The sequence below is a fragment of the Lampetra planeri genome, chromosome 35, assembly GCF_965212315.1.
Source record: "Lampetra planeri chromosome 35, kcLamPlan1.2.h2, whole genome shotgun sequence".
Classification (NCBI taxonomy): Eukaryota; Metazoa; Chordata; class Hyperoartia; order Petromyzontiformes; family Petromyzontidae; genus Lampetra; species Lampetra planeri.
The window spans coordinates 4,616,978-4,642,121 of NC_136141.1; the positions used below are offsets into that span (position 1 = coordinate 4,616,978).

At 45.5% G+C, this 25,144-nt stretch overlaps 1 protein-coding gene across 1 annotated transcript in view; it reads left to right on the forward strand.

The window, feature by feature from the left end:
* Window positions 1-12,067: 12,067 nt before the first annotated feature.
* The window catches only part of CCDC57 (coiled-coil domain containing 57), a 37,403-nt gene continuing 24,326 nt past the window's right edge, over window positions 12,068-25,144 (forward strand). Inside the window, exons 1-9 of the mRNA XM_078611011.1 lie at window positions 12,068-12,120; window positions 15,518-15,847; window positions 16,378-16,610; window positions 18,792-18,900; window positions 20,308-20,409; window positions 21,082-21,239; window positions 22,167-22,241; window positions 22,737-22,937; window positions 23,770-23,928. Of these exons, the coding sequence (XP_078467137.1) occupies window positions 15,569-15,847; window positions 16,378-16,610; window positions 18,792-18,900; window positions 20,308-20,409; window positions 21,082-21,239; window positions 22,167-22,241; window positions 22,737-22,937; window positions 23,770-23,928 (1,316 nt within the window). The 5' untranslated portion in view covers window positions 12,068-12,120; window positions 15,518-15,568. The remainder of the gene's footprint in view (window positions 12,121-15,517; window positions 15,848-16,377; window positions 16,611-18,791; window positions 18,901-20,307; window positions 20,410-21,081; window positions 21,240-22,166; window positions 22,242-22,736; window positions 22,938-23,769; window positions 23,929-25,144) is intronic.

Here is a 25,144-nt window from a genome sequence, read left to right on the forward strand (position 1 = left end):
ACCCGATACCCGTACCCTACCCGATACCCGGCTACGGGTACCCGTTTGCGACCCTGCTGCGGCCGGGTACGGGTACGGGTACGGGTAAGCCGTGAGTCACTGGTGAGTAACCGTTTGTCACTCATTTCGGGTAGGGTACGGGTACGGGTAGGGAACGGGTACCCGTACCCGGCCGGCCGGGTACGGGTACCCATTTGCGACCCTGGTGCGGCCGGGTACGGGTACGAGTAAGGAATCAAAACCCGTTTGCGACCTCTGGCTCTGGCCCAGAACGTGGCCGTCACTCCCTGGTTGTCCAACTCACCAAACCAAGGGGACAGGCAAAAGGGAATTGCAAAGGGGAGGGGCGCAAGGAGAGGAAGCCCAGAAGAGGGAAGCGCCTGGGAAGAGCGAAGCGCAACATCGGAGGAAGGCGAAAGGAGAGGGGAAGGGAGTTTTTGTTTTAAATACACGAGGGGAGGAAAAACGATGGGTCGCACTCATTCCACGGAGAGATGGAAATCAGCCCGCTTCATACCCTGGCATGTCTTGATGCACTCCCATCATACACCCTGGCAAGTGTGGATGGAAATGGCGACCTCGACGCCCTGTATGTACAGCATGCTGAACTTCTTTCGCACCGTACGTAGCCAACCGTGCTAATCGGAGGTGCAGGGGAAGGACAGAAGAGCTGAGTGGGAGTAAAAAAAAGGGGGGCCTCAACTCAGCCTTTTAGTACCCGGTAAATATCAGCTTTGAAGCGACACGCTCCGAGCGTGGTGCTAGCCACCCACACACCACGTCGTGCACTTTCATCAATAGCCCTTGTGGCTTACACGAGGCGCGAGAGAAGTCTTTATTATCAACTCGACTTTTGCCCGTCCAAGGACGGGTGTATTGCAGTAAATCTGAAACTTGCAAGCGAAAAGCAGACCTCGACGTGATATATTCATTGCATCCATTCGTGTGCAATTTGTAAGGGCGCGGTGACACAGACTTATTTCATTTAAAGGTTAAATGCCTTGTTCATCAAGACGTCCTTGTTACTTTGATGTCTCAACAGCGTTGCGGAGATCACGTGACGTGAGGGTTCTGCCTTTGTCGTGAGGGTTGTCAGTTGACGCCGTGGAGTGACGTCAGCCGCGAATTATTATGAATGGAGGGAGTGTCAATTTGGAGGACGTCACCATATAATGATTATTAATGAGGGGGGCTTACATTTCGATTTAAAGCTTTCGTGACTGCAGGGATTCATCTTCTTGGTTCTTTCGGTAAAGTCACGTAGAAGGGAAATAATACAATAATAAAAATAAAACATAATAAAATACAATTCTCACGACGTTTCGGCCACAACGCAAGCAGCCGTCCTCAGGTGAAGAACAGGTCTGTCGGAAAGACAGCGTCTGAATGAGCTAATGAGGGGGGCTGTTCGATGTGGAGTGACGTCACGAGCGTTAAGGACATTCTTGGGTGATTATTACGCAATCTAATATGTTCGCGCCTCTACGTGTTACAGCTTTAACATTGAGTCCACTTTGGACACGCGTGTTCACTTCGCTTATTGGACTTCTTTACGACCCGGACATCACGCGGTTGTGTTCTCGTGTTTGCTCGAGTTGCCGCAATAAACTTGTAGTCTTTAAAAATTTACGATTCTTTCAAAGAATAATTAGAGGGTTTTTTAGTTTTTTAATAGAGGGACCGTACGTAACGCTGGGATTTTTTTTTAACTCGCGCGATGATCTCAACATGTTTGAAAGGGCACCCCCAGTGGCAGCTGTCCCTGTGCTGCAACAACATCAGCTCGGCAACTGGCCTGCAAGAGCGGGCATTGATCGGCCAGCGGGTCGCAATGTTTGCTGCTGCTGCGTGACAATTGAATACATTGCGGGGCAGTTTTCGAATTTGGCAAATTTGGACCGTGACGCGGGCGAGACGAAATGCCCCATCTCTGCTCTTGCGCTTGACGCCCGGAGATCGTCATGGTCAAACTTATAACGCGGACACTCAACTGATCGCCACTTACACGCATGGCCTAAATTTGTATAAATTAGAATTTCGGCGGCCTATGGAATTGTAGCTCCTGCAGAGGGCTTTTCGGCGCCTCGCCCGTCGCCACCACTGATGTCCTCCCCTCCAATGTGTGCAGATACTACTGTATTGTACGTAGGGTGTGCAGGTATATAGGCCTACAAAATATATACAAACATTTGGGGGGGTTAATTTGTTGGGGGGGAGTCGACAACTTTTGGAAACCTGTTCGATCAATGTTTTACCCCCACATCTGGGGTGGGGGGGGGGTCCACTTTCTCTAACTTTTTGTTTCAGGCCTTCTGAAAGGCTCTCATCATTTGCTTTTATGAGTCGGCATTCACACTCGCATCAATGTGTTCTTCTACTTGGCCTTGCCTTATCACATTCGCCCACAAGGCAAAGGTATTAGTTGAGTTGGGTAAATAATTAACTTTTATTGCCAGCTGCAAACAATCGCCTACCCCTCCCCCCTCCTACACTCATCTACTGCTGTTCGGAGGCCATTCCCCTTTGCTATATCCTTGATGCGGGGGGGCGGGGTGTGTGACCATATTTCACCACGCTGGGCAATGCGGGTTGGTGTGTTGGTGGTGGTTCGTATAAACACTCGACACTGATGTTAGCCATGGCCCAGAATCTAACTCAGGTCACGACTTTACCGAAAGAACTAAGAGTATGAATCCTTGCAGTCACGAAAGCTTCAAATCTAGAACTAACTGAGGTTGTTGTTGTTGTTGTTGGTGGTGGTGGTGTTTACAGCGAATAGCACATAAAACAAAATGAAGAGACGTGAGCTTCTGATGAATCTCCTTCCCACTCGAGACCCCGTCTTGGGGAGGGTATTTTTGTGCCTTCTCTTCCACAATGTCCAGATGTCTTGGACGATGTGAGAGTACCCACACGTAACCCACCACACGCAACCTGCCAATCGATTAACTAAACCTGCCCCCGTTGTTTCAACTGCCGAGCCGCCGGCAGATGGAATCGTACGGACGCCCTTTGCATTGTCCAACGCACTGCTAATCATTACCCCACCGTAGCAGCCTCGGTAGAAGAAGTTTACTTAAGTGATATTGCACGTGTTCCAAGCGTGTGTAGCTGAACCCCGCACAGACGACGGAATCACACGGGATTTCAGAGTTCACCAGCATTGGTTAAAGTAAGCCTGACTTCTTCTTGGTTCTTTCGGTAAAGTCACGTAGAAGGGAAATAATAAAATAATAACAATAAAACATAATACAATAATTCTCACGACGTTTCGGCCACAACGCAAGCAGCCGTCCTCAGGTGAAGAACAGGTCTGTCTTTCCGACAGACCTGTTCTTTCCGACAGACCTGTTCTTCACCTGAGGACGGCTGCTTGCGTTGTGGCCGAAACGTCGCGAGAATTATTTTATTATGTTTTATTTTTATTATTTTATTATTTCCCTTCTACGTGACTTTACCGAAAGAACCAAGAAGATGAATCCCTGCAGTCACGAAAGCTTTAAATCGAAATTTAAGCCTGACTTTTGCCGATGAGACATAAATGCACGCCGGAAACCGGTCCAGAGTTTGCTAGGCTGCTGAAATGATGCACTCAGTCCCAGAAGGCCGTACGGCCGATGGGTTGTGTAATAAATATACCGATATTTAGTTTTATGTGAAGAGATAGATGCGAGGAGGTGAATTGCCTGCGTACAAATTCTACGAAGCAGATTCACATCTCTATCGACAGTCAGGCTTGCTTCAACCAGTTTACATTCAAGGGCCCTGTCTATTATCGATGCGGGTCTCAGATTTCGTTACACCAAGCCTTTATTTAAATGGAAGGCATTTTTTTAAAGAGTATCCGGGGATATTTTGAGCTTGTTTCCACTCGTCAGCCTAGCAGTAACCTCAGTGGACATTGTGCAATATGCATCGTACACAAGGTATGTGGTGTGTGCAGTGTATATTTAGATATTATGTTTTGCTGATGGCCATCTTATGCAAGATTCATGCATGTGGATGACATCACTGTCAGCTGAGAGGCTCTTTGACTTCCCTTCACCTATACAATAGCCTTTAAATAGACACGCAAGACAACTCTTCATCAGCCACACGGGCTTCTGTGAGTGAGTCGATGGTTTCAGCAGCTTTGGTTCAACACAAGCAAACTCTGGGACTGGCTTTGACACTCGATGTACCATCAACCGTGAAATCGGATTTATTTTAAATGTAATCTCACCTCCACTCAAGGAGGTATCAATACATTGTAGACTAAAATAAAATTCGAAGGCAATAAAGTAATGTTTAAGTAAAAGCCATGAGATAATAGTGAGTCGTCAACCAGTCAGCCCTCTGCATCACAAATTATCTGTTGCGTTTTTACGCATGTCTTTAGTGAGCCAAGACGAAACAACGTTGATGAACGTTGTTTAGGCCATGTTGGTGAACACGCGTGACTGGATTTAAAAAAACGATGTGGTCCGTCTATGTCGGGTCAGTGAATTGGCCATAGCACAATGTTCTGCCCCACGGCCGATATGGGGGTGTGCTTACACAGGAACTTCCTGATATGATGGTGTTGAGTTTGGTCACGTGACCAGGAAGTTACGAGTTAAGGGTCTCGAAGCCACGAGGCCAGGCGGGGGTGTCAGCCATTACACAGAGTACAAAATGGAGGCACAATTAGCGTTTCAGTGAAGACAGGTGCATCTGTTCATTGCGAGACTTTAAGAAGCATTGTCTGTACGTTCGTTTATGTTCTTATAATACTGGGAATGCTGTTATAATATTGGGATTGCCGCTATAATGCTGTAAATGCCTTTATAATGCTGTTAAATTGTTATGATGAATATGGGGCCGAGTTAACAACGAATCCTGCCACTAGCATTATTGTGAAAGTTATTTGTAGTTGGATAAGTCGAGCCAGACTTGTGCCCAGGTAACTTTAATGCGATTTTGAGAGCAAGGATGAAGAAGTATCTGATCCACAGTTCAGTGTTATATGCAGCACTGTTCATTTAGGCTGCAGTATGGTGATTACACAAAGTGACCTTATTTAACACAATAACTTAACTCTTGTATAGCTATTCAATGCTTATGTAGGTGCCTGGTTCATCTAGGACCTATTGTTGAGATTCATGTTATCTAAGACAATGTTGTGATGCTGAAGTGTTCATTAATTGTATTGATATTGCAAGTATTAAAAGATGCTGTATTTTGTGCTGTGTTTTTCCATCGGTTTTACCTCGTTTAATTAATTAAATACGTTGGAGTCGGATGTTCACCCTGGCTCTGAAGGTTTATTGAATGCGAGGTTTTACTACTTTGATAGTGCTGCAACGCAGTGCACAGCGAGGCTGAGACACACAATGATCCCTCGGTAGCCACTGGCAACCCAGCCTAGCCGCCCAGTTGAGACAAGATAAGACACATTCCAGGTGATTTTGTCATAGGCCCAGCATCGCACACGAAAGTAAACCTACACACATCCGCTGTACTTTTAGTGTAGTGAAAATAAGTGGATGAAAGTGGCAGAAAACATTGCTGTTCTTCTGCTAAGTATCCATTTCATTCTATTTTTAGACAGCTAAATTATATGGTAGGCACAGGGGTTACACACCAATGTACATGCTACCACCAACACCACCTGTAGATTAACTTCAATAACTGATAATAACAGTCGTAAAAATGTTTTGCTGCATTCATAGGACATTGCTTAAATTCCCCATCTCAACCATTCGCAGGAGGGGACCCCCCCCCCCCCCCCCAGTAACAGCTGTCCCTGTGCGGCAAATGGTTACTCGGGCCTGCAAGTGACAGTCATGATAACGATGGGGGACTGTCGCTGGTTTTGCCAACACTTTAGGGTGCGGACTTTACATATTGTGATAATTGTTTTTTTACCCTTTTATCTGGCAAAAAAACGGACACCTGTTTTTTACAAGGAGTCATGTTTGCATAGACCACAATACCTGCAGTCATAATGCAAACAAAAAACATAACTCTGATAATGTATGCATTGTCCTTGAAGTTCATTGGTCCACACCCGAGACAGCTTTCCTTAGAGCCTAGTCTCACATGGTGTTGGACCAGATGACGCCAAAAGGTGCACAACTCAAAGACAATGCACCATCAGAGTATGAGAGAGCTCGTGGTAAGCATTTACACCATTGGAACCTCAGTTTAGTTGCCAGATAAAAGGGTAAAAAAACAATTATCATATTTTTACTGGCAAATGAGGTTCCAATGGTTTATATATTTTTTGAACTAATATTAATCCGTCACAAAGCTGTAAATAATAATTTTCAGTTCGTTGTCAGTCACCAATCATCCGCTGGAGGAAGGCCTCTCCAAGGTACCTGCCAGTCAATGCGGTTATTCGATCACACTTCAATCATGTGGCGCCTGCAGTTGCCCAATATCAAGGGGGGGTCTTTGTTTGAACGTATTTATCACCCATGGTCATTCATTTCCCTGGGCTTTCCGTTTGCTTCAGCTTCACTCGCGTCATTGCTCGACTTTATTTGTTTTGCTGTTTGGCATTTCGGAGTGACCAAGGGTCCCTCTTGCAAAAGGGACTCTCCAGGTGTCTTTGCGTTCTCAACTGCGTTAACACGATAAACTTGAATACTCATTTTGTTTACGCTCACTTACCCAAAACACCTCACTCTGAAATTTCGATTTAAAGCTTTCGTGACTGCAGGGATTCATCTTCTTGGTTCTTTCGGTAAAGTCACGTAGAAGGGAAATAATAAAATAATAAAAATAAAACATAAAATAGTTCTCACGACGTTTCGGCCACAACGCAAGCAGCCGTCCTCAGGTGAAGAACAGGTCTGTCGGAAAGAACAGGTCTGAAGACGGCTGCTTGCGTTGTAGCTGAAACGTCGTGAGAATTATTTTATTTTATTATGTTTTGTTTTTATTATTTTATTACTTCCCTTCTACGTGACTTTACCGAAAGAACCAAGAAGACATCACTCTGAGTCTCACAACTCTCGTTTTGTTGTGGTAATGACAACGCCAGCTAGGGCCAGGTTTTAAAATTTCTTTGTTGTTGTTAAATACATAAATAAAAACATTAAAGTACATACTGTATGTTTAACTCTGGGGTGAACATTGATCCGTCCAACTTAGTGCGCAGATTCTTGGGTGAATTGTGGCATCGCAGGGCCGTTAATGATGCCCTCAGCTTTGAGAGGCCTTCATACAGCAGTTGATAGGCCATGGCTATGATGAGAACAGATGGCGTAATTTAATTCTATTGAATATCAATACATACATCACAATAAACTAACCCCAGCAGCGACTGTTTCAGGATAATATCGAGCAATTCAAATATTTGTAAAACTGGAAGTTACCCAATTTCTTCCCTCTTGAAATATTGATTTAAAAGATAATTTATAACTTTATTTATGCCTATTTTTTGACATGCCGTACCCTAAATTAAAACCAGACATCTAAGTAATTTACATATTTGTGAGCAGGGTAAAATGACAGCCACTGAACAGATTATTCAGTCTTCATTCCATGCAGTGTTTTTGACTGACATGGAAAAATTTACTGTATCTACTTTAAATTCTATCAGCCCGGCGATTGTCTCGTAGTCCAGCACTGATTCTCACAGCTTGTGTTTCATCTCCTGACCACCGCCACCCCCCAATTTAGCGAGATGAACTGAATGACCCCTTATCGGTATAGTCACCTCACTGATATTCTAATGGGGTGGCTATGCACGCAAAATCATCTAATCCAGCACTCACCCATTTAGCTCTTTTCTAATTACATCACAAACTACATCAGAATTGGTTTCCTATGACATCATCCTGCACCACTATCTGGAACTGATCACAATTCTTAGAGGTAGAGGAGATATTTCTAGATTTGAAGCTTTCGTGACTGCAAGGATTCATACTCTTAGGTTTTTTCGGTAAAGTCACGTAGGTGAAAAATAAATAATAAAAATAATAGAAATAATAATAGAAAAATAATAATAAATCACGACGTTTCGGGCGCAACACAAGCGTCCGTCATCAGGTGGGACAACCACAGCAAGAAACAGACATCATTGGCCCAATTCAGCAATTATTTCTTGCTGTGGTTGTCCCACCTGATGACGGACGCTTGTGTTGCGCCGGAAACGTCGTGATTTATTATTTTATTTCTATTATTTCATAATTTGTATTATTTATTTACTTTTTACCTACGTGGCTTTACCGACAAAACCTAAGAGTATAGAGGAGATATCCTCCAGCAGAGGATTCTCGAACCGTAGCCTATAAGAAACACCACTCACTGGGCAATGATTTTCTCCAAGTATCTGGGTAGAAAATGGCGGGAAAAACACATCTTGTAATTATTGAAAAAGTTAAACACTAGATTAGGAATGACTATACATCCAGCCTGATTATACCCAGGATGATGGATCGTAGGCAGCCCAGCCTGAAAGTTCCAAGGCGGTTGCAGATGATCCACATGTGAACACATAGGCACAACAATGTTTGAGAAGCTAATTTTAAGAAGTAGTGTAAGATGAAGCTACAAACTCGTACACAAATATCAGTATTTACCGATAATCTGCTTTAACAGTATAATTTACCGATAATCTACTTTAACAGTAGCGTGCTACTGTTTCCCATGTTAAAACTCTATCCCCTTTAATCAGAATCAAATATTTATACTGGAGGAATACGATGAGCTAAAAAAAGCTCTGTTTCACGGATGTGCAGTATTATACACATCACTGTAAAACAATTGAAAGGCACTATACACGACATAGCATCAATGCATAACATAAAAAAAATGCACCATACACAACATCAGGGGTTTAAAAACGTTCCCAAAGCAGGACCTACCTGAGCAGCTGGATTATTTTTAAATCCTTTATATTAAGTTCACTTGCGTGCTTGCTTGCGCGCTTACGACCGTGCAAATATTTCGGTCGTTTTTTAACCCACTTCCCGTGATCCAATCGAGCTGACATTTTGCACACAGACTCGTTGTGCGTGACAATTTATTTTCGTGAAAATTTTTTTCAAAAATGTTCTACTTTTTAGGGAAAAAAAATTCATATTTTATTTAAAATACCAATGTGATACAAATGAAACTCTTACTCAAGAAAAACAGAAATGAATAATAAAATAAAACCGATGCCACGCATATAAAGGATTTATAGTGAAAAACTTTGTTTTTACGGGTTAATTATTTTAGGACCCATGCCCGGTGAGAGAGTGAAAGTTAGCGGGGGCTGCTGGTGGCTTCTGAATCAATGCGAGGAGGCACAAGTACGAGCCCTTGCCAAAAAGCGTGTAAATCTCACTGTGGGAGTCACCCTCGTAACAGAGGTGTGTGTGTGTCAGAAGAGTCTACACGTGTGTGTGTGAAGGGCAGTTCATAGGGTAACTATGATGTTGGGCAAACAGACGCACACACAACAGACACGGAAACAGATACGGAGACAGACAGCCAGAGACACGGCAGTGTGGAATTTCCACCGCTGATGATTTGGGTCGTTATGCTTTTTATTTATGGATCGGAAACATGCACGATTCCCCCCAGCGGAACAAAACCCGAAAGGTGCGTAGGAAAGCACGTGACTTTACCGAAAGACCCTAAGAATGTGTTTTAAATTTAGATTTAAACGTGCGTAATTCTGCAGTTTCCATCCCATATCTAAAACTAATAATGCCCCTCAGCCTGTAAATGGCATTGGCCAACCCACATTCCGATGCTGATACATTTACCTGCAAATTACTCAATTGGGATGACACACGGCAACATCGCCCCCTGCTGTTAAAACCTTGGCAGGACTCTCCTGAAACACGGAGGCACGCAGATATGCGAACACCCTCGCACACAAACACGGAGACAAAGACAAAGATCCCCCGTATAGCCTTAACAAACTGTAGGGCAAGTGCTGTTAGCGAGCAGCACCTATGAAGGCCGGCACGGCACGTGTGGGTGGCCAGCACCACGCCCGGCCGCCTTTGTCTCCCCAGTGACGATGTTTACACACCGCACCAGGTAGTTGTTTGAGGCTGAGTCAACCTAGGGGAGGCCCAGGACCGGTTCAGATAATCGTCACCGGTGTCGGCCGTGAACGGGAATCGAACTCGGGTGGCCGGGTTCGCAGCGCGGCGCGCTAACCACTACACCACCGCTCCCCACTATGAACACAACAACAACCGCCATTCGCCACTAGGTGGCGGTGATGTCGCCACGGCGCCGGTGCCAGGCTACGTGCACGTTAAGGCCACGTGGTAGTGTCGAACGCCCGCTGGCTGGAGGTGACGGGCCAGAACCCAGCAGGTGCCATGGGGTCGACCGACTGAGATTTTTTTTTTCAGTTTTTCATTTATTTGGGAGAGCTCTGTGAGCCATTCGGCTCTTGAATCGCGTGCAACCGCAACAACAAAAAAACAAAAACAATAAAACATCTTAAAGTGATTGGGCTGTGCACACCCCCCCCCCTATTGTTGCCAACTGTGTCAACTATGAACACACAACCACATTGACCGAGACGCCGTTGCCCTGGCTTCATCCAGCCGTTACATACCACAGGAATGTATTGTACATTTAAAGTACAGTATTATATATCCCCAAGCAATTAATACTTTTTTTAATACACCTCTAAGAGATTTCTACCAACCACTGATTGTAGTCTAGCGTTTAGGAGGTAGGTGGTGCGTCGTGCGTGTTGTGATTCTTACCCCCAACACGCAGGGTCGATACGAGATGTCCTTGAGATCACAGTACAGCAGGTAGGACGCTGACCTTGTGATTTAAACGATGTAAACGTTAAATTTTGATTTAAAGCTTTCGTGACTGCAGGGATTCATCTTCACCTGAGGACGGCTGCTTGTGTCGTGGCCGAAACGTCGTGATAATTTTATTTTATTGTGTTTTATTTTTTATTATTTTATTATTTCCCTTCTACGTGACTTTACCGAAACAACCAAGAAGATTGGGCAAGTTCCCCGCTGATTTCGCCATTTAAGCACGAGGGGGAAAGAAATCAGTGAAAACCGTTGCACACCACACACCACACACACGCGACAATAACAACGTTTAAATCGTTTAAATAGTATTATTGGTTCTCTCGATAAAGTCACGTAGAAGGGAAATAATAAAATAATAAAAATAAAACACAATAAAATAAAATTATCACGACGTTTCGGCCACGACACAAGCAGCCGTCCTCAGGTGAAGATGAATCCCTGCAGTCACGAAAGCTTTAAATCGAAATTTAATTTTCCCAATTCCATGGCATCTTCAGAAGTGCTGTGACAAAAGGCATGGGGACATGTGCATTACATATGATACATAGCTGTCAACCCCTTGTCAGTGCCCTTACCTTACTACAGACAAGTTCAGACGTCACCCCGTGCCCTTTATAAATCTCAACGTTCATATACAAAGTCCCATCGCTAGGGAGAAACACAAACAAATAGACATTTGTTTGTCCGTCTTGAATCGGCTGTACGCCGTATGGACCTGAAAATTAACTTTCCCTGATTCTAGATTTGAAGCTTTTGTGACTGCAAGGATTCATACTCTTAAGTTTGTTCGGTAAAGTCACGTAGGTAAAATTAAGTAAATAATAAAATAATAGCCATAATAATAGAAAAATTCTATTTTTCTATTATTATTTATATTATTATTTCTAATAGAACAAACAAAAAGATAATTTCTATTATTTTATTCTTTACTTATTTTTACCTACCTGACTTTACCGAAAAAAACTAAGAGTATTAATTTTCCCTGTACAAGAACACGGGGTAAACCGTATGGAATGACAGCTTTGCATATGCACAACACTAAGGCAATCGACCAAACCTCCTCTGAGTTGTAATGAGAGAAACGCACGGCCAATTTAGTCTGTGACACGTTTTACAATCAATGCCGACGGTCCCAAGTTACTGTGATCGTATTTGTTTACATCGGGTCGACCGCCGATTGATAAAAGTTAATCAAATTTCGCGCGCTTTCTAAATCTCGCGAGACTTACCCCCCCCTCTCTCTCTCCCCCATGAACGTGCGCGGCGGGGTGGGGAAGTCTCGCGAGATTTGTAAATAATAAATAAATAATCGGGCGACGGAAGCGGCCGTTGGGCTCAGACTCGAGAGCTGCTGCGTTGGGTGAGAAGCCGCGTGGGTTCGGATTTTCGTTATCATCATCATCCTCATCATCATCCTTCTCATCATCATCATCCTCATCATCCTTCTCATCATCATCCTCATCATCATCCTTATCATCATCCTCATTATCATCATCCTCATTATCATCCTTCTCATCATCATCCTTATCATCATCATCATCCTTCTCATCATTATCATCATCATCCTCATCATCATCCTTCTCATCATCCTCATCATCATCCTTCTCATCATCCTCATCATCATCCTCATCATCATCCTCATCATCATCCTCATCATCATCCTCCTCATCATCATCCTCATCATCATCATCCTTATCATCATCCTTATCATCATCATCATCATTCTCATCATCATCCTTATCATCATCCTTATCATCATCATCATTCTCATCATCATCATCCTCCTCAGCAGCCATGGTCAATCCACTGCTGGATGAAGGCCTCCTCTTCCCCCTCCCCCCGTCAAAGCCATTCCTGTCAACCCATATGGTTTACCACGTGTTGTTGTGCAGGGAAAGTTGAGTTGTCAGGGCCAGACGGCGTACATCCGTTTCAGTGCGGGCAACAACACAACAACAACACAACAACAACGTGTTTCTTGTTTCTCCCTTGTGATGGGACTTTGCAGAATGAACATTGAGCTTTATAAGGGGCATGGGGTGACCAGTAAGGTCTGTAATAAGGTAGGGCACTGATAATGGGTAGACAGGTACTGTATTTAGTGGTGAGTGTAGTGGTGAGTAGTAGTAGTGGTGAGTGCAGTGGTGAGTGTACTAGTGGTGAGTGTGCTAGTGGTGAGTGCAGTGGTGAGTGTGCTAGTGGTGAGTGTGCTATTGGTGAGTGTAGTAGTGATGAGTGTGCTAGTGGTGAGTGCAGTGGTGAGTGTGCTAGTGATGAGTGTGCTAGTGATGAATGTGCTAGTGGTGAGTGTGCTAGTGGTGAGTGTGCTAGTGGTGAGTGTGCTAGTGATGAGTGTAGTAATGGTGAGTGTAGTGATGAATGTGCTGGTGGTGAGTGTACTAGTGGTGAGTGTGCTATTGATGAGTGTGCTAGTGGTGAATGTGCTAGTGGTGAGTGTGCTAGTGATGAGTGTGCTAGTGATGAATGTGCTAGTGGTGAGTGTGCTAGTGGTGAGTGTGCTAGTGATGAGTGTAGTAATGGTGAGTGTAGTGATGAATGTGCTGGTGGTGAGTGTACTAGTGGTGAGTGTGCTATTGATGAGTGTGCTAGTGGTGAATGTGCTAGTGGTGGGTGTGCTAGTGGTGAGTGTGCTAGTGGTGAGTGTGCTAGTGGTGAGTGTGCTAGTAGTGAGTGTGCTAGTGGTGAGTGTAGTGGTGAGTGTACTAGTGGTGAGTATTTGTGTTTCTCCCTTGTGATGGGACTTTGCAGGATGAACATTGAGCTTCATAAGGGGGCATGGGGTGACCAGTAAGGTCTGAGTTGGTCTGCAAATCAGGTGATAATAATGGGTTGACAGGTATGCAAAGCCACTATCTCACCAATCCTACGGTGTAACTTTAGATCCTGCACACAAGCCCGTGCCATCGCTCCGTCTCCCCGTTCTATTTCCTTGTCTTGTCACTCCGTTCGTGGTCGTGGTTGACAACTCTTCACCGTGGTTCATAGTGGCTTGTAGCGACTTGTCCTGCCCAAGCCCACTTTAATAAGCGGTTAGAATCGTGTAATTTTACCTGCGTATGTTTTCTGTGCCGTGCGTTCCTTCGTATATACTGTACCGTAATTGCAAGCATTAATCTTTCATGCTTGGCACACTTTTTTTTTTACAATGACCACGTTTTTGAACCACGCTATTTTTCTATGTTCTGACACGTTCCGCTTGGGTTTTGTATTTACCAAGTTAGGCTAGATCTGGTTGGGTGTAGGGTAAGGGTTGTGTTACGTGGTCAAGTTTGGCCTGCTCGGGTCAAGTTCACTTTTGTTAGGTCAGGATGGGTGAAGTTTGAGCTGGTCGGGTTATGTTAAAATTGGCAGGTCGAGTCGGATCCTATTTATAACAGGTTCAGAAAATCACTTCTACTCTGTCTATGCTCCTAGCCTGCACCACCCAAGTGTGGGGAAGTATGACCAGGAAACATTGCCGTACTGTACGTTGTAGGTAGGCCCTCAGCCAGCAGTGAACTTAAAAATGAGTTGTATATGTACACAAGGCCAGGTCAGACTGTGTTGAGAGCCTGATCAATCGCCATCCAGCATCAATCTGGTTGGTTATGATCAGCACAATGACCAATGAAGAAGCACTACGTGAAAATACCGGGGTAAATTGGGATTTGTCATGATTGGCCCTGTGGATATTGCAAAGGTTACAGTGAGTGTATAAAGCAAAGTATGTAATTGAAAGAAAAGTGTTTGAAAGCTCCCCACCCAATTTTAAAACCATGTAAATGGTATGACCTTTGAGTTGGAGCAATCACAAAAACCATATTCTTTCCATGAAGACCAAATCCGTCCAATTACAGCTTGTAATGTAAGATACCTATAGCAACAAGGAAAAGGTTAAAACCACTGAAAATACAAGTTGGAATGCACGGTCTCAATGCTACAGTAGTTGCACAACTAGACAGATTGCATGCCTCGTGACTTTTCTGTGCAACTTTCGGACCCAGATAACAACAAGGCAGCTTAACACACAAAAAACTGTATTATGGATAACAAGGCAGCATAGTTCTCCACGTTGTTACATTTTTGAGCTTCCAGTGTCCCGTTACAATGTTCTTCACAAGTTTTATTTGGCCCTCCAAAAATACATCACATGTAGGGACAAGGTATTATCCAGTCACGATATTTCAAGGACACTGAGTACCGCTTGCGAGAAGCCAATTCAGTTCTAGTTCAGGTTGAACCTGCAGTAACAAAACATGCAAATTACCGTGTATGTGTACAGCCCTTGCCAATCCACTGCTGGATGAGGGCTCCCTACTCCATGCCAGCCATTGGGGTTATTTAACCATACTTCACCATGCTGGTCAAACAACTTTAAATGAAATAATGGTCACTTGAAATAAAAGTGAACCATACTACAGCATAGGTTTTCCTAGTTGTACTCAATAGCTTTCCGATATGTTTTTGGGTTGTCCCGTTCGTTGGGGTGCCATGGTGGCGAGATGCTAACTGCCTCGCCTGGTATACAGGAGGTTGTGGGTTTCATCCCAACCCTGACGCCTGTATATTTGGAGTTTGCATGTTCTCCCTGTGGTCGCGTGGATTCCTCCGGGTCCTCCATGTTTAGAGTATCTTAGCTGCGGAAAAAAACAATTGTTCGGCCCCGTCTGATATATCACTGCATGTGCTTGGAAGCTTCTTCATTAACTGAATAAGTGAATCGGAAACCCAGTAACCTCCTTTGCCATGTCTCTTAGAGTTGAAGCCCTCACGTCGCCACCGCTGACCCCAGGAGTAAACGGGAGGAGATGCCGGTGCCTCCCGAGCAGCTTCTCACGCCGGCGATGCTGGGCGGTGAACCCGAACCGCTGCCGGTGGCCCCCCTGGTGGCCCTATCGTGCGCCGTACCAGACGCTGAAGTGGACGAGGAGAGCATCCGCTTGGAGCGGCTCCTCGGCGACAAGGAGCAGGAGTGGCACGAGCTGCAGAAGCTGCGAACGCGTGTGCTGGCGGAGTCGGTGCGGCGAGCGGAGAGGGCGACTGCTGAGGAGAGGGAGCGCTTCCTGCAGCTCAAGGATGACTTCAAGGTGCCTCGTGGGATCCCAGTGTTAACTTCGTTTGCATTGTCTATTTTAGCCTCGGTTTAGTTGATGACGACGACCTGTGGAGTGGTAGTCGAGTCTTGGATTGTGGATTGTATTTCATAATTCTCTTAGTGTAGTCAATGACATTCAAGTCAGATGCTCTTGGTTATTACATTTTGGTGTAAGGGGAGCATAATATTTTTCAAAACATGTTTTAATACGTATACTGAATAGCCAATGATCATATTTGGTCTTTCTCAGTAACTGCTGTTTCTCAACATTGCCAAATGATTTGAGCCTGTGTCTTCATTAATACTCATTAATTTAGTCTTGTCTTAGTCATTCTCAGGTCTTTGGTGTGTAGTCGTAATCATCGATATGCTTGATTGTTTTTGGCAAGTCAAAGACAAATAAACATAACACATGCAAGAGCTGTTTTGTGCACTAAGCATGAGCCAATCCATTACTTCAGAAATCAATTATCCCGGCTCTAATCATGACTTTGCACCACGTCTCATCTCCATCGTGTGCAGTTCAACCTCAGGCTGCTGGAGGAGCGTGATGGTGAGCTGGAGCACTGCGAGGCGGATTTGGCGAGCGCGCGCTCCGACAACGCGGAGTTACGTGCCCACGTCAGCGAGCTGAGCGTGCAGGCCGACCGACTGCGCTCTGCCCTGGCCGCTGCGAGGCGCGACGGCGAGGAGGAGACGGTGCAGCACCGTGAAAGGCTGCGGGAACTACGCCTGGACACGGAGAGGGCACGTGGGTCGGTCTGACTTTGGTTGTGACTCAGCGGACGATTCTATTTAAAAACTTGGGCCAGAGGTTCATTTTTGTCTGGCGTGAAATCGGCACTTTAGGTCAGGGCTGGAAATGTGCCACTTTCACAATGAATTGTCGAAAGGAATGTGGCTTACGAGAAGAGGATCTATATTAAATGGTTTAATTATGCATGTTTGATATTTGCGTGAAGGATAAGTATGTTGAAAATAACCAAAAATGTTTCCCAACCGCAAACATTTTTTGTGGTTGAGAAACATTTTATTATGCTGGTTTTAAGATGTCAAGGAGTTCATGTGCACAGTGTAGGCTGTAACATTTAAAACCACTGTCTAGAACTGTAGTGACCCGTCAAATCCTTGAAAAAATAAGTCCCTTGGTAAAGTTTTTGCTATAAACGCAACACACTGCATGCCTGCGTTTTATGTGTTCACTGATATAAATGTTTTCTTTCTGCTTACAGCAGTGGTGGGCAACTTGTGACTCAAGGTGCCCCTCGTGGTGGCCTGTTTTTAGTGTCTTTAGGTTTGTGCATTGGCTCATGCATCGTGCACAAGCACGATTTCAAGCTTGTGGCCCACTGAGTTGAAGAAGGGGGGCTCATGTTACTCACTATGTATGTTGAACTTTTTTTGCACCGTACATAGCCAACCGTACTAATCAGAGGTAGCCCATCACTGGCGTACAGCATTCAACACGGATAAATCATGGAGCGGTCGTGCAGCGTTTAGCGTGCTGCGCTACCAACCCAGCGACCTGAGTTCGATGCTCGCTCAAGGCCAACACCAGTGACGATTATCTTAACCGGTTCTGGGCATCCCCTAGGTCGACTCGGCCTCAAATGAGTACCTGTTGCAGTGTGTAAACATCTCCATTGGGGGAGACAACGGCGGCTGGGCGTGGTGTTGGCCACCCACCACCTCGTGCCCTGTGGCCGGCCTTTGTAGGTGCTTGCGAACAGCACTTGCCCTAATAGACTGTTAAAGGGTTATATGGGGGATCTTTGTCACGTCTGCTCCCCACTTCCACCAACTTGCACGAACCACAGTAGTGGTGAAGTACGGTAAAGTTATTCCCACAACGTGCTCAGGTGAAGGGAGCACCCCCTCAGCCAGCAGCGAATTGACAAAGGTCTACAGATGTACGCGCAAAACGAATGTGTTGGCATTCGTGTTGAATGTGGGGTCCCATTGCTAATGGTAGAGATGACCCTGCTGTGCTAATAGTCAAATGTGTGTTTAACTATTAGCATGTTTGTTTAATTCCGTTGTGGAATTCATTTGCATATGAATGGGTTTATGGACACATGAAGTTCTAGTTCAACACATCACCAACAAAAAAAGTGTATTTTACATGTTTAGAAAAAATAATATGTAATGTGGGAATATAGGTGTTGTAAATATAATTATTGAGTGTTTTTACACATTATTTCCTGACTAATTTCTTGAGTAGGCTGCTAGCATAAGCATCCAGAATGTTCCGATCTTTTCAGATGCAGGGCTTAGCTGTCAGCAGAGATGAGTGCAGTCATCTCTTGTAGTGCTATGCTATGCTCCAGCGTCTGTTCCCCGCCTTTACCAACCCGCAGTGACCAGCGTGCCGAAGTATGGTCAGATAACCCCTCTGACCCACACGAAGTGGAGAAGCCTCATACCCACACTATACATGTAACATAGGCTTCTTATTGCTATGCCCGGGAAATGTTTTGTCTGTATGTCTGTAAACGTTACCCATGTTTCCACGAAAACTGTATTAACCCTTAAAGCAATCACTACGAAACGTACCACAACTCCCCAATGCCACTGCCCAGATGCATATAGTTTTCGGTGTAAGATTGGGAATCAGATAATTGCATTTTACTATATATATACACTTTTTTATACAATGTGTACCAACACGATTATCGCTAGTGGGTGTTTGTGGGCTCGTGTATCATCAGAACAGAAAGTTATCAAATGTCAGTGGAGAACATTAATCAAATAAATAACCTCATAATTGTCTCGCCACATAAATAAATATAAAAGTATTTTTCACACAACCTGTTTGCCAAATTGCCTTCCAGCAGTGCATCTTATCAGAATAGAGGTGCCCATAATGTTCTGCTTTGTCAGCTTGTTTGTATATTGCCCTGGTGCTGAACTGGTGGTTGTGTGTGCGATGTGCGCAGGGTGGTGGAGGCTCAGCTGAGCCAGCGCAGCGAGGAATTGGAGCGGCTGAGGAGGGAGCTCGAGAGAAAGGTGGAGGAGACCTGTGGGGAGCTCGGCCTGCAGAAGCAGGTGCGTGGAGAGGGGGCGGTTTAGCTGCAACTCTTTCGGAGCGCCATCCATTCCTGAAATTCAGATGCCACGGCAGGCCTCTTGTCTGTGGCAAGTGAATGCATGCATTTGTGGGTTTTTCGCTGTGGATTTCAAAGCCTAGCCATAATTTGTGTGTGTGGTGGTACAACTGCCGTAGTGATGGTACCACCACTTAGTGGCGAATGGCGGCTACAATGCCTAGGGCATCGCGCTATGAACCCAGTGACATCGATTTGATTCCGAGCCATAGCGAACATTAGTGACGGATGTTGACGCATCCTTAAATGAGTACTTGTTGTGATGTGTAAATGTCATATTCAGGAATGGTGTTGGTTACACCATCCCCGCCCAATAGTAGATGCTCACTGGATGTGTATGCTGAGTGTGTGTGTGATGCATGTGTGTATGTTAAGCTATACATTTTATATTTGTTTTTGTGTGTGTGTGCGTGAGCTAAATGTGCTTGTGTGTGGTTGTGTGTATTTGTGTTCAGAGCATGTGTATTTGCTGCGTGTGTGCATATTTGTGTCTGGCTGCATGTGTAAAAAATGTCAGCTTTTGGTGCATGTGTCGTGGGTTTACTGGAGGCATACACTTGACTTTGGAGGCAACACGTTTATTCTCACAACCCAACAGAGTAACTACATAAACGTACACAGGTTAACTAGACCACAACGGGGTAACTAGACCACAACGGGGTAACTACATAACCGGGTCAGTCAGTAACACACTGCCTGACCCACTGTCCCGAGCGTAAAGACCGAAGACCGAGGATTGAAGAGACGTAGCACCGACAAGTTTCATTCCAACAGACAGCCTCGATCAGCTCTCGGGACCTCCCTTTTATGCCCCTGAGCGTAGCCTGGCTCCGCCGTCGGCCACGCCCCCTTCTAGATCCTACTAGAAGGTTCTGGGCTATACATCACGTGTCAGTCTTGCCACCTTTTGTCCCCTCTCATTATCCTGTCCTGGTCACGTGCTCTCTCGGGTTCACCTAGACTGTCACGTCCTCAACTGCCCTCTCTCTGGCTGTCACCAGAACCATACCCCCTAGGGCCCCCTTCCATGTCATACATACTCTGGTGCTAGAGAGAGACTCTAACACGCACAGTTGCACTCTCCTCTCAGTAGCTGGCGCTAAACGCCGTAGTGACTCAATATACGTCACTACATATGTGTGTGTTTGTGCGATGCACTTTTGTGTATGGTGAGTGAAATGCATGTATGTGAATGGTGTGTCTATGTGCAATGTAAATGTGTATATGCATGATGTCTTGGTGTGCGGTGCGTGTATATATTGTGTATGTGCACCAATGCAAGTGTGCGTGTGTGATGCACGTGTGTATGAAATGTGCATTGTGTGTGTGTCCTTGCGTTGTCCTGTAGGAGCTGCTCGCCGAGTTTGATGTGCACTTGCAAAAGCGCGAGCACGAATTCCGTCTCCATGCCGACCAGATGAGCAACACGGTGCTGGCACACGAGCTCAAGGTAACCACGGCAATGCCATTGGTTCCGGTGGCTAATGGTGATCATTAAAGTGATGCAGGCAGGCACACGTAATGCACGACACAGCGGACAAAACATCAATCTTTTGTAGGTACCGTGATCATTGTTCCCATTAACTTCACAAAGTGGCACCTCCATCCATTTAAATGACTCCTTTCCTCATCCGTATTGTGTTCAGCCACTGTATTGTAGGACACATTGAATTTCCTTGCACTGTTAGACCATTTAACTCTTTCCCATCGTATCTTCATCAATTCGATAAATTTGTTTTATTTGCCATGTTATTTTTACAAGTAGATATTTTGTCTTTTCCCTTGGTTTGTATCCAGATTGTTCTATCGGCATCATGTTATGAAACGAAGACGAATTTTATACTTATTGTCAATCAAACAAATTTTGTTCTCAGAACTGCTTCATGTAAGACGAAAAAATCATTAGCATCGCTGTGGAGAATAAAAGTATTAGAATTAATAAATAAGCAGACGATATGCCTCCACATATCTGTCCCGCCACATAAAACATATAAGTATATATTTTTGCACATCCCCATCAGCTACACGGCCTCCTGGGAGTGCATAATGTCAGCAGCATTGGTTCAGCAATGTTAGAGGCCTTGCGACCGGAGCTGAGCACCATGCCGCTGTGGGACTGTAGGTTCGGCTGCTGGGCAAGGAGCTGGAGGCAGCTCAGGCAGCGAACGAGCGCTATGGGGCAGCGCTGGGGGCCGCCGAGATGGCGCAGGTGGAGCTGGAGAAGCGTCTGCGCGAGGCCGAGTGGGCCCTACGGGACGAGGTGGCCGTGCGTGACGCCAGGTGACGACCGCTGCTGCACTATCGCTGCCGTCGCTGCCATTGGTGACACCGCCATTGCTTAGCCCTGTTGAGAAGATTATTGACGACGTTGGGGCGGCTTTATCAGAAACCTGCCAGTGTTTTACCCAAGGTCGCTCTTGTGAAAGAGATTTTATTCCTCAATGGGCTGTCATCTGGTTTAAACATATATCATATAGATATATATATACCTTATTCTCTAAATAAATAATTGCCAGTGCATTTTATAATCTGGTATGTGTGTGTGTGACCACATTTGTATAACTTTTTTTACCCTGGGCGCATATTACTTCTTGAAGTGTCTTATAATTTGGAGAACATGGTATGGATGTATACCTTTATATATCTTTAAAGTAGAGAGGCTGTTTGAATTGTAGGATCTGTGTTTATTAAGTTCCTCGCTACTTCTGAATATCAAGGTGCTGAACAAGCTGGGGGATAGTAACAATGCTGCAAGAATGGGAAAAACTGATGAATGATGAGAACAGGGTCAAGTGTTAGTATTAATCTTTGATCCCTTGCTCTGTTCAATTTTGGTCTCGGCCCTAAGTTATGATGTTCCTTTGCATTGTTGGCTTTTGTTCACACAAATCGTGGAGAATATAAGAATATAAGTAGCAAAATAAATAAGCAGATAATACGCCTCCTTCCCAACTCTTCCACGTAAACAATAATATTATATGTGACATATCCCATCAGCCTCATGTGAGTGCACAATTTCAACAGCATTGGTTCAACACAAGCAAACTCTGGGTGGTCGCGGTGTATGCTGCGGTGGTGGTCCGCTGTGTTTAGTTTGTTGTCCTTCCCCCGCACCTCCGATTAGCATGATTGGCCATGTACGGTGTGAAAGAAGTTCAACATACATACGTAATGGGTAATGCCGACGATGCATCATCTCTGCCGCAGGATCAAGGAGCTGGAGGAACGGGCGGAGGATGCACGGTCGGCACACGCCAAGGAGCTGGAGTTGCTGAACCGCAAGTGCGAGAATGGCCACGATTTATAACAGAACTGTTTCTGAGATCCCTTCAATGGACTTTTTGTTTGTCCACACATTCGCGGTGCTGAGCTTTCCCACATGCCCTTATGTCGAGAAATGGCTTTCCAAATGTTTTTTTAATTCTCAAGAGCTAATATTTAGCCAAAATAAATGAAAACCAAATTTGATGTGCTGAGTTTTAATGTGCAGCCATTGGTGACCAGGCTGAGATACCATCTACTCGCAACACTTGAGAACCCTGGATTTGAGTGATGTCGTTATAGTGCCATCATGGTGTGGCTGACCTTAACTGAGCCAATGGTTGAAATGCCACAGATTTGAATGTTTCCATCATTCGATGAATCGTCACATTTGGGGGGGGGGCACGAATCGATTTTTTTTTCGACTGTGGAGAACCTAGCTCCTCCAGTGGCTGCAAGGAACACGTGAACCCATAAGCCTTATCCAGAATGCACATTTCCCCTGGGCGGCTGCAGATGCACTGAGCTGGACCGTCAGACGCGGGAGAGTGCCGCCGCGCTGGAGCGAGTGAGGGCGGCTGGCGCGGAGCGCGAGCGAGCGCTGGAGGCACAGCTGCGGGAGCTGCGCGGGGAGCTCCAGGATGGGGAGGTGGAGCGCAAGCGGCTGGAGTGGAGCCACGCTGATGCCCTACACCTCAAGGACCATGACGTGGAGAAGTGAGACGCGCACGGATCAACGTCGTTATCCGTCTCTCAATCGGAGGAACTGTCAACATTAAACTAGTTCTAACGCTTCATGTAAATTGAGAAATGTATCAAGTGGAAAAGTTATTCCAGGGTGGAAATGTATAAGAGTAAATGATCAACAAAACATGGCCACAAATTTGGATCTTGAGTTGGTGGTCTAAAACAAGGCTCTGTGAATTATACACGCGGTATGGTGATGTCATGTGATATGCAAGGCATGATGGGAGGACCGATTTAATGGTTACAATTGTGTCTGTTGCAGCCTATAAATGACCTTTTGCATTGTAACATGAGTAACTGGCCACGTGTGAACTTCAGCACTAGGGAGATAAAGGCAGCTGGGTGATAAAACGACATGCGGGAGCACGTTTGCTGCTTGTTTACAGAGTTTTGCGGTTCGCGGCCAGGGGCCACCCAGGTTAATATCGAGGGAATATTAACCGTAGAATGTTCACGTCTGATTCACAGTTGACAATAAAGGATCCTATGACGTTATTCGAAAAAGAGTAGGCCATCTGTCCTGGCAACACGGTCGAAGTCTTCCAAATTTTATGAATTACTGCCAACTACTACATCATGAAAAATCACACAGCAGCATCACCCCCCCCCCTACTGGTTGGCCAGTGTTGTGTACACATTGTGCTGCACAGTCACAGCTGCCACTGGTGGTTCCCGAAGTAAGGCTGCAGCAGGGAAATGGAACGGTTTAGATGAGATGTGACGTTTGGGGCATTGAGTTGCTGCGGCACATGAACAAGCGCCCTATAAATGCACATCCTTACGTGGGGGATGTTTGTGTCAGGCTGCGGGAGGAGCTGCAGCTGGCGCGCACTGCCTGGGACACGCACGTGACACAGCAGGCGCGACAGACGGTGCGCAGGGACGTGGAGACGGAGGCCGACCGGCAGGCGCTTGCCAAGATGCGCGCTGAGCTCATCGCGTGTCAGGATGCCTCCGCCAGGCTCGTACCAGATCTCTGGTGTTTGCGGCTGATGGCGGCAACATCAGCTGCCAGCTTTTGTAGAGTCCCTGGGGTGGGGTAGGGAGCCTATGGTGAGCGGACCAAATTCGGCTCGCTGCTCCATTTTCAATTCGAATTGATGCTCTTGTCCGTGAAGATATGGGTCGTAATAATATGTTTGATGCAGCATCTTCATTCGTGCAAATTGCGTCTCACAATTCCTGGGGAACCACAGACAATTGCAGAGGAACAAAGTTGGAAGGCAGCAGCCTAGGTGATGAGCCGATGCCAACCATTTGCCAAACTCTGCAGAATTTCTATTGAATATGTTATCAGCCATTTAATTAGTGTTAACATGTTGAAGGAAACTGGAGCATCTGGAGGAAACCACGCTTGTGAAGGGACACCACTTTATCCCATGTAGATGGCATCGATGATATTAATCCGCATTTTTCTGTACTGGCTTCTGGAAAGCCAGGGTGTGGGATTTGATGCCCACGGGAATGGAGTTTTCGCAACATTCGTGCGATCCACCAACCCTCGCCTCAACAGTTTCGGATCACCGGCGTGCGCCCCCACTGCCCGGCTAAAGGCACAGCACTGAAATTTCTAAGCTCACGCCACTGTTGGTGGAAGAGCCTTCACTCGGGTGTGTTTGGCCTTCTCTTCCAGTCCAGCCAGACGTTTTGGAAGAGATCGGAGTACCCACACTTTACTTCAGCACATACCACCTGCTGATAGACTATCTTGTGATGAACCCATTCATACCGCTTGGTGGATGGTGATGTGGGGGGGTGGGATTTAAGAAAGTTGCCCCATCGTTTCAATTGCGGCACTGGGAGATTGAATCGCACCGGCGACCTTGAGATTGCAAGTCCAGAGGTCGCTACCATGGCAACACCCATTGCTCTTGATATTTGCATTGAATTGTGCATGCAAGTTATTTACAAATGATGCCAATTTAAGAATCAAATTGTATACAACATTTAATTTTATTTTCCATGCAAATGAGACGGCGAAAGGGAGATGAAGACGATTATATTCTTGAATCAAATTGCGACCCCATTACATACCTAATGCTCATATCACATTGAGGCTAATCCAGTGATAGAGACAGAGCCAAAAGTCCACAGACACAAAACACAATGCAAACTTGAGTCTTATCGTGACCCGGATTTGTGATGATGGAATCATCGTGTGAGCGAATCATAATGCA